The sequence below is a fragment of the Pleuronectes platessa genome, chromosome 17, assembly GCF_947347685.1.
Source record: "Pleuronectes platessa chromosome 17, fPlePla1.1, whole genome shotgun sequence".
Lineage (NCBI taxonomy): Eukaryota > Metazoa > Chordata > Actinopteri > Pleuronectiformes > Pleuronectidae > Pleuronectes > Pleuronectes platessa.
Window position 1 is genome coordinate 16,373,858 of NC_070642.1, and position 9,467 is coordinate 16,383,324.

At 41.2% G+C, this 9,467-nt stretch overlaps 2 protein-coding genes across 2 annotated transcripts; one reads left to right on the plus strand and one right to left on the minus strand.

Annotated features, from left to right (window-relative positions):
- Window positions 1–643: 643 nt before the first annotated feature.
- On the plus strand, window positions 644–2,361 carry LOC128460297 (dynein light chain Tctex-type 1). The gene is made up of 5 exons (XM_053445416.1): window positions 644–719; window positions 900–941; window positions 1,698–1,821; window positions 1,920–1,997; window positions 2,204–2,361. The coding sequence occupies exons 1-5, from the start codon at window positions 693–695 to the stop codon at window positions 2,272–2,274; spliced, it is 342 nt and encodes a 113-aa protein (XP_053301391.1). The 5' UTR covers window positions 644–692; the 3' UTR covers window positions 2,275–2,361.
- On the minus strand, window positions 2,353–8,717 carry tmem181 (transmembrane protein 181). The gene is made up of 17 exons (XM_053445414.1): window positions 8,584–8,717; window positions 8,182–8,285; window positions 6,913–6,980; window positions 6,655–6,745; window positions 6,394–6,512; window positions 6,086–6,202; window positions 5,890–5,970; window positions 5,669–5,768; window positions 5,372–5,502; window positions 5,189–5,280; window positions 5,034–5,091; window positions 4,742–4,844; window positions 4,595–4,646; window positions 4,398–4,480; window positions 4,219–4,308; window positions 4,062–4,128; window positions 2,353–3,645 (listed from the first exon to the last, which is right to left on the minus strand). The coding sequence occupies exons 1-17, from the start codon at window positions 8,589–8,591 to the stop codon at window positions 3,561–3,563; spliced, it is 1,449 nt and encodes a 482-aa protein (XP_053301389.1). The 5' UTR covers window positions 8,592–8,717; the 3' UTR covers window positions 2,353–3,560.
- Window positions 8,718–9,467: the final 750 nt, after the last annotated feature.

Below are 9,467 nucleotides of genomic sequence, written 5' to 3' on the forward strand. Positions count from 1 at the left end.
GATCGGAGTCAAACCAACACAGGATCGTACGTTAGAGCCGCGACATTAAAAAACTTAAAGAGTTGGTCATGCTACCACGTGGTGTGCTGCCGCCCAATAGGAGACCGCTACGAGACCGAGACTTTAAGTCACTTACATTAATTTAAGGTATAATTGACCAGCAGAGTGTGTGTAAAATACATGCATTTTCACGAGTGGTTCAAAGTATAGAAACAAGTTATTTTCTCAAGTTGTACTTCAGTTTTTCTGTTATTTGTTACTTTATTCTTCATTACAATTCAGACACAATTATTTACATATTTCACACATTTCTCCTGTTTTTACTCTGTTTATATTCGTTTATATTCATTGATATGTTATCAATTGCGTGTAAATTATTATTATCTGGTGCCTTTTTTGACTCGTGCTGCTGTGATACTGCAGATTTCCCATTGTGGGACTAATAAAGGATTAATTTATCTTATCTTATTCAGTCCCATTACCTGTACTGGTGCATGTTTTACTGTGTAATGCGGGTTATATTAATTGGCGACTCTACAAAGAACCATATCACTCTGATAACAATGGGGAAGATTTACAGCAGAAACCAATGATGTCGTGTTTAAGTCTGAAAAGGAAAAACAACGTGACCGGAAGTGTACATACCGGGTTTAAACAGGGCCCTTGACACCTCGCAGCAGTGGGATCGAGCTATGGACGAGTATCAGACAGAAGAGGAGGTGGGTTTGATTATGGACTGATTCCCTTAAACCTGTTATTGCGTGTATTCATACTTTTGTGTTTGTTTTCCCGGTTTATCTCTAATATCGCAGCGAACAACTCATCGCTTCGCCTGAACGTATGAAACGAGCTTTAGCGTCACTAGCTTCATCTGCACCGTTTTGCTTTTCTCCCAACAGACGACGTTCGTGGTTGATGAAGTGAGCAAAGTTATTAAAGAGGTAATGTGAACGTCTTCCTCACTTATTCTCGTGTTGTGTGTTTTATCTGCTCAAAGCTCGAGCTGCTAACTCTTTAGCTTCTGGTTGGTTGCTAAGGAAAACTTTAACGGTTGCTAGGCACCGAGCCATGTGACACCAAACAACAGATATTGGAGTAATTTATATTCAGTAGTTTGCTGGTTAAGTTTTATTTTATGTTTTGGATTATAGATCTTGTTTTGGTAACATGTATTAGCTTTATTACAATATTATTTTAAGGTTATTAAAAGTATGGTATTGTGGTTGGAGGCTTGTTTATATTTAAAGATAACTTAATCATAATAATAATGATATTATATTGTATTCAATTGTGTTCTTAACAATGCTGTGTGACAAGCTAATAAAAGCTAATGACTGGAAATATAAAATAAAATGTTTAAGGCTATTAAAAGTATGGTATTGTGGTTGGAGGCTTGTACTTATTTAGAGATAACTTAATCATAATAATAATTTTATATTGTGTTTTTAACAATGCTCAGAGACAAGCTAATAAAAGCTAATGACTGGAAATGTAAAATAAAATGTTTAAGGCTATTAAAAGTATGGTATTGTGGTTGGAGGCTTGTACTTATTTAAAGATAACTTAATCATAATAATAATGATATATTGTATTTATATTGTGTTCTTAACAATGCTCAGAGACAAGCAAATAAAAGCTAATGAGTGGAAATGTTAAATATCCAGCTTTGTTTTTTCTCTGTTACTTGGTGTCTATAGTCAGTGGAAGCAGCCATAGGTGGAAATACCTACCAGCACAGCAGAGTGAACCAGTGGACCACTGGTGTGGTGGAGCAGTGCCTCAGTCAACTCAGCAAACTGGGAAAGCCTTTCAAGTATATTGGTGTGTGATGCGCTCCCTCAGAATCCCATCATGGTGCTGGTTCTAGTGCTCTTCTGAAGTTGAGGTCTAAAGTCAGGCTCTGTTTCTCTCCCTCTCAGTGACCTGTATTATCATGCAGAAGAATGGAGCGGGACTGCAAACAGCCAGCGCCTGCTTCTGGGACAACTCCACAGATGGTAAAAGGAAATGAACATCTCTGTGCATATATTAAATACTTTAAATAGTTGGCTCTGGGATCGGGGTTATCATGTGTGCAGGAGTGTCAGATTACTCATGAGAAAGATCATGTGCTTGAAAAAAAGCTTGTCAAACTTTTAGGTTGGACATTTCTCGGAAACGGTGTAAATGAAATGTGTAATTTATTATGTCTGTCTCCAAACAGGAAGCTGCGCAGTGAGATGGGAGAATAAGTCCATGTACTGTATCGTCAGTGTCTTTGGTTTGGCCATCTGAACGGACTACTGTACAATAAGTATTTGAAGTGTGTAGGATTTGACGTATTATGCCAAATGAGATCGATTAAAACAAAACTGTGCTGTATATATTTGGTTTATTTACACATGACATGACAGAGTGCTACATACATGTACAACTTTTATCTCATAAAGCAACAAAAACTCCAAGAACAGCCAAATTCAACCAGCTCCAACCAACATATCTCACATTCACACTCAAGGAGTCAACTTATAACAAAGCATTTGCAACTTTAAGACTGCAGCACATTTAGAGGAAAACTGTGATGTAAAGACAAGGCACCATTTTGATAAGAATCCATGTTGAGATATTATTCATGAAGAACAGTCACACACATTTTATTTGGCTGTTATTGTCCCTAAGCTCCAGTTTCGTAAAACACAGCAGAGGGCAGCAGGTCTAACATTGGCAGCAATATGAAGAAAGTTAAAGAATTAAAAAAAGGTAACTTGAAACCATATGGCCTACACAAGGCAAAATAAAATTGGACATTGGTATAACTACTGTATGTGCTGGGATATGACGTGTTCAACATAACAGATTAGTAATCCATGAACATAACTTCACTTAAAAGCCATGCAACTCATCAGAAACCATCCATCCAAGTCATATCAGATAATACAGTATCAAATGTCATCACTTTATCTGCAAAATAAATAAGTCCTTAAAGAAGTGCAATTACAAAGCTGCTTTCAAAGAAAAGAAGTGGGAGGGGAGGGGAGCGGTGGGGATCAGTAGTACCTCCTCCAGTTAAGGCTCTCTCACCATTTCCTTTCAAAACATGTCAGCGGGAAAAAGATTAGTCAACATCCAAAACTGCTTTTATTCTCAGCTGGTCAGAGAGCCCAACGGAATGGACAACACAGGATAAGAACAGAAAGACAACAGTGTTCCAACGAAACCCTTTAAAAAAAATAAAAAAATCCCTAATAATTATTAATATTAGCACTTTTCCCGATCATTCTTAACTACGGCTGTGAAAAAGAGTTTTCAACTCGGTAAATTTCTATTGTTTTACATCAGTATCTCTTGTTTTCACCGAGACTGAAAGCTTAAACAATGGAGAAACGAACTCCTCTCAGTGAAATTACAGTACATTCAGTAGACGTGGAACGTATCTTTTTAAAAAATATATTTATGTACACATACAGTATATCAATCCATACTAACAATCCAAATACTCCTCTTGCACACACAGCCATGCGGTTGTTAGTTTGAATGTATTCTCGTGGTTTTCAACTGGGACACAGAGGAGGAGCCGGGATTCAGTCGGTGTCGCTCTCATCCTGGTACTTGGAGGTTGCTTTGATGGCACGTCCGTTTTGCAAAGGCATGTCCTCATAGTCACTCCTTCACAAAGACAAAGAAACATCAGTGGGGCTACGCGTGTTCATCCTGTGCTTAACAGTGCATACATGATGGAGACCAGCACACATATAATGCTTAGCAGTGGTATAAAACAAAAGCAGAAGAAATGAGTGTGGACGAGGAAGTGGTCGGTTTAAGAATGGCTGTGACTCCTGACACCACCAGATAATCTAGTACGAAAATCTGTACGATTCCATCCAGATCAGATTTTTCCAGATTTGCCAAATCAGGGTGAACACATCCAAAATACCGGTTGTCTGATCCCAGCTCACAAAGCAATCATCGCATTAAAATGTTTCCATATCAAGTCAAGTTTGCTTTGAACTTTTCATCTTATCACAAAAAAACTAAAAAGGCTGTGTAATGTATAGAGGCTGTGAAATATTCAATGGACTCACCCATATATAACTTCATCATCCGAGTCGTTTAGCATGGAGAAAGCAGGATTATCCTTCAACTGGGAGTCTGAGGAAGTGAAACAAAACCAGGACTCTCCGTTTATTATCATTGCAGAAATGAGAGAAGAATGAACAGAGGCTGAGCGGCGTTAGTTACCGTAGAGGGCGTTTTTGGAGGGCGAATACACAAACGCTAATGTGTACAAGTAAAAGTTGAGCAGACCATAGAAGGATAAAAATTCGGCCGGTAAGTCTGGAGTCAAGAATCAACAACTGGCTATGTAAAGAAACATGGTACATTGAAAGTGATTCTAAACATTCAAAAAGAAAGGATATAGTTTTGGTAATGAGTCGACAGCTCAGCCACAAAGTTGTCTTGAAGAGCTCTGGAGCCGAACCTCAGGTACAGGATGACCATGCTGGAGGAAAAAAAAGAAGAGCAAAAAGAACTTTTAGATGAAATTAAACCAAACTCTCTGAAACTCTCACTTCACAGACGGGATGGGTGTTTCCCTCCTTTCTGATGCACACACCTTATAATGAGCACCACGAGCGTCAATGACGTCAAAAACTTTAGCCGGAGATCTAGTTGTTTGAGAACACACAGCACATTAGTGTTATCACAGCAAAATGTGAAGCTGAATCATGCGCAGAAGAGTTGTGGGGGGGGGGTGATCTACCTGAGTACGGCATGTTCTTGAGCTCAGAGCAAGCTCGCACAATCAGGAAAATCAGGTAGAGGATGTAGAAGGCGACTACAATCAGGAAGAAGACCTTCATGCCCTAGAGAAATAACACAGGATGTTAGCAAATATACGTCAGGTCTCAATATCAATGCTGTTCAAACGCGCATGGAAATAGAATGAATTCATACTGAGTGGTTCGACCGGTTCGACCGGCACGTCCTTTCAATCCCTTCATAAGAATGAGTGAACACATTGCTCAGAGTGGGATTAGAGCCAAGCTGCTCACCTGAAAGTTCACGATATCCACTTTATACTGATAGGTGGGATCCTGGAGCTCGTTAACCCTAAGATTCAGAAAAGAAGAGCCGATCTTTTATTTTTGTCCGGTTCTAATTTAACAGTTTGATTCCGGCTTGTTGCAGCTGGTGAGGTCAGACCTACGTTTGCCAAATGCCCAGGGTCACCGCTGAGAGCCACAGAAGACCTACGATGATCAACTTGGGAAGGTAGAAGGTCAGACATTTCCTCTCGCCCTGTGGAAACCACAAAAAACTGATTACATTTAATTCCTAACTCGCCAAAATGGAGTGGGAGGGGGTATTATGGGAATACAATAGGACCCACCTGAACCCTGATGCCGTGGTAGACGCAGAGCCAGAAGAGCAGCAGAGAGCACAGGAACAGAGCCTGGAAGAAAGCATCCAACGTCCCTGGAAACCAGCTGTTCACCAGGAATGACAGTGGGAAGAATGGATCTGAAAAACAGAAGCGGCGCACATGACCATCACATTTGACTTCCCTTAACTGGTCCAGGACAGAAAAAACACCACAATTCTCTCTCAGTCAATCTAAAAGCTACTGTAAACAACATGATGGGAATAAGGTAAATCAACTTATGAGAAGCAGAATATTAAATCTCACCATTGTAGAGAAGCAGCAACGGGAGCAGGATAGACATCCACTTCTGCTCTATGCCCCAGTCCCTCATCGAAAACTTCCTCAGAGAATGAGCAAACACACACTGGAACATGAAGAGAGGGGGATTATTAGTCATCCGGAAATTCTGGAAAAGTCAGTTTCAGTTTTCTGGACCTGGGCCTAAGATGATACGCTGTTAATGACCTCAGCTCCCAGGCTCTTACCGTCACCATGAAGGTCAAAACCACAAAGACGAACCGGAACCAGATTTCCACTTGCGAGAAGGTCGGGTTATACGTCTTCCACTGAGGAGGAATTTTTAAAAAAGCAATAAAAAACAATATCCCAAACAGTAACAAAAAAACAGATTTGTTTTACGATCTGGAAGAGAAATCCTGCCTGGGTTTTTTAATCACTTACCACAAACTTGACCTTGATTTCATATGTGATGTTTTCAAGGCCCTTGAAACTGACCACAACCTGGTACTGGGTGTAGTTGAGATATCCCAGATGGAGAACAATAATCTCATCACATTTCTGCAAGGAGACAAAAAGAGAAGCATCGACAATCAAAACGGACATTAGAAAGAAATTCAACCCTGCGCTCGCTTCTACACATCACATGTCAAAAAACTCACACTGCCGCCCGACTAAATGATTAATGACTACCCAGCATGCCAATAGGAAAGAAAAGGAGAAAGGTGGCTGGGTTGATGATTGACACTCACGGTCCCGCAGTGCAGTGTCCGGGATTTCTGGTGCACGTTGTTGACGTGCATCACGCTGGCATCCTGCGTCACTCCCTTCAGCTCCACGTTGATCTCAAAGGGCTGCTGGAAGTCTCCGACTGACACAGACAGGAAGGAGAAGGCGTTGTTATGAACAAGCCGAGTGTGTTTTTTACGACTTGAGGAGAGAGGAGCTGTCTGTGGCGTGTCACATGTCGCAGCACACGGCTCTGTCGAGTGGAGCTCGGTGTGTCCTCTTACTTTGGCTGTTTTCCGCTCGCATCACACAGGTGAGCCACAGCTGCTGGTTGTAAGTGGTGAGCGGAGGAGAGACCAGATTGTAGGGCCCAGTCTGAAAAACATACAGCGAATGACTTAAGTAAGATGTCCACCAGGACTCCTAACAACTCAAACTTCATTAAATGAGAATTACAACAATTACTCTCAAAACACTTGTTCTATCTTTCAAAAGCCCGGCAGCTAAAAACTGTACAAAAAGACTTAAAACTGTCTTCTTACCTTAAGTGAGACATTTTTGACCAGTACCTGATCACCACTGTGCTCTTGCTCAGCAATAATCTTAGGACCTGCACAAAAATGAAGGAAACACAGACACACCGTTTTGTTCTCAAGTTGATGCGCAAGAAAAGTGAAAGGACAGACAATTGTGCAGAGATTAACACATCACTGGACATCTTGCTACTGCCCATCCCTCATCTCTACTACTTGTCCTCTAGTCAGAGAATCAGAGTGCAGCATGGACAGGTCACCAGAGAATCACAGGGCCAATATAAGAGACAAACAACTTTCCACATTCACAACTATGGTCAATTTAGAGAAGCCAATCAACCCTGATCTGATGTCTTTGAACGTCATCTTTCTAGTACGATGACTATTAAATGTATGTGTTTCCTTCTACTGTAAGTAACCCCATAAAGGAATGAACCCTTACTTGTTTTTTTGTAGCAGCAGAAAATGAAGTCACTGGGTTAAATAAATAAAAACACCAATGTAACAAAGGGATCTTTAAACTGGTTGTATCACTATGGGTTGTAGAATAATTATAGCAGAGAAGTTATGCACAGGAGGGAAATAGTGGATGCTAACGCTGTGCTACTGGGTTTGAAGTAATCTGATTACACAATACATGCATACAAGAGAGAATTGGGATCCAAGAAACATTATCAAGGCTAACTTGTCTCAGGCCTTTTGCCTTGTACCTATACATTTTGATCGGAGGGACAACTTTTGACAAGCCAAGACAATTTTCAGCACCCATCAACTATTTGGGAATTCAACAGAGAGCTGGGGCTGACAGTGAAAGTCCCTTGTACGTTTGTCTGTCTCCTGCACTGGTTTGATGGTAAGAAAGTCAGGGATCCCCAGCCGCCGGCACTTGCTGGTGGTCGACAACTTATGATCAAACTAGTCCAGAAGACAGACAAACGTACAAGGGACATTCACTGTCTTTTACTGTCTTCGAAGCTGAAAGATCAACCCCACTTTTCCCCCCCAATAGTTAATGGCTGCTGAAGAAGTAGAACAGCAGGTTGTTTCACAGGAGGATGGCGTGGACGCAGATGTTTGTCTCCTTGCGTGAGACAGAAGAAGGACGAGCACAGCTGGACTATCCAGTAAAGAGGCAGACACTTTGCAAAGGGCAGGTGGAGCTCCACAGGTCCACTGTTATCAGAGCTGATAACACTCAGGGGTGACCACACACACGGACTCACACACTTGTGTATCTCAAAACTCAAACTCCACAGTAAGGGTTTTCTCGGAACCTACCTGTGATCCCGACGAAGACGGTGAGGCCGAACCAGATGAAGAAGACCACGAAGACCAAAACAAAGTGTCTCTTGGACAGACTGTAGAGCCGCATGGGGGCCAGCCTGTAGCAGAGAGAAACTCCAGGTTAGACACACACACAGTGGCCAGGGACACAGGGACATTCAAACGCAGTGGCTAGTGTTTGTTTTGTGGGAAACGCCGTTTGAGCGCAGCCTGCGGTTCAGGTGCGGATGTGTCAACACTGCTAGCTTCCCATGCTAACTCCACATGCTAGCTTCCCATGCTAGCAGTAGCAGATACCAGGAGAGAGCAGCCCACTGGGGGGGGGGGGATTTGAATCCGACACAGAGACCAGAGACACGGCTCGAGTGTCTTCCCGAGGACTCGTCTTCTACTCACTGCTCCATTGGTGTCGCTCTGGAGTTTCCGGGCTGAGGACAAAGCTGCGGGAGGGAGTCAGCTGATCCAGAGTCTGTGGTGGAGACACACACATCTGTGAGTCCAGCCTGCGACAACACGGGAGTGCTACGTCAGCAAGGGGGCGCGGCGACGCGGGGATCACGTGCCAGCGGTGAGGAGGAATGGGAACGCGAAAAGGAGACTGATCTAGGGAGTAGGAGAGATGGAAGGATACATCCCGTCCTGCCTTCTATCGTAGATGTAGGTTTGTCTAGATGTTATGTATGAGACAATGTTCTGCATTAGCTCGATTCTACATATGAGGCTTTATCATAATAATAATAATAATTACAATAAGAATAATAAGTATTATTTAATCAAATTTTGTTTTAAATATGTACGTAATGGACGCATTATGAAACAAAAGTTGCATAGTCTCTATATATAGAATTATAGGGTGTTTATAAAGATATATAAATATGTAAATATCTATATAAAGATATGTAAAGCTGTGTATATGTACATAAAGATATATAGATCCTTATATATGTGGTAGGTGAAGATGTACTAAGATTTATAAAAGGGTATATGATTCCCTCTTGCTGCTTTAACATTACAAATTTCCAAGTTGTGGGACTAATAAAGTATTATCGTATCTTGAATATGTACATAAATATATGTAAAGCAGTATATGTATACAAAGATATATACATATTTTTAAATGTGAATAAAGATGTGTGAAGATAAATCAAGATGCATATAGAATGTTTCTGTCAAGTCGTTTTTGTCACTGTAGTTCTTGTATGTCTTTGTGGTTAATTATTTTGTGTTGTTTGTAGTTGTTTATCTTGATATTTGTTTTTTTTTTGTGGACATTTTTTAAA

Bases quoted from the DNA above. Each gene is read 5' to 3' on its own strand.
- LOC128460297 (XM_053445416.1), top strand. From the start codon at position 693: ATGGACGAGTATCAGACAGAAGAGGAG. The intron at 1,822-1,919 runs GTGTGTGATGCG...TCTCCCTCTCAG, and splicing joins AAAGCCTTTCAAGTATATTG to TGACCTGTATTATCATGCAG. The intron at 1,998-2,203 runs GTAAAAGGAAAT...GTCTCCAAACAG, and splicing joins CTGGGACAACTCCACAGATG to GAAGCTGCGCAGTGAGATGG.
- tmem181 (XM_053445414.1), bottom strand. The intron at 6,746-6,912 runs GTAAGAAGACAG...TATGTTTTTCAG, and splicing joins TCAAAAATGTCTCACTTAAG to ACTGGGCCCTACAATCTGGT. The intron at 6,203-6,393 runs GTGAGTGTCAAT...GTCTCCTTGCAG, and splicing joins GGACACTGCACTGCGGGACC to AAATGTGATGAGATTATTGT.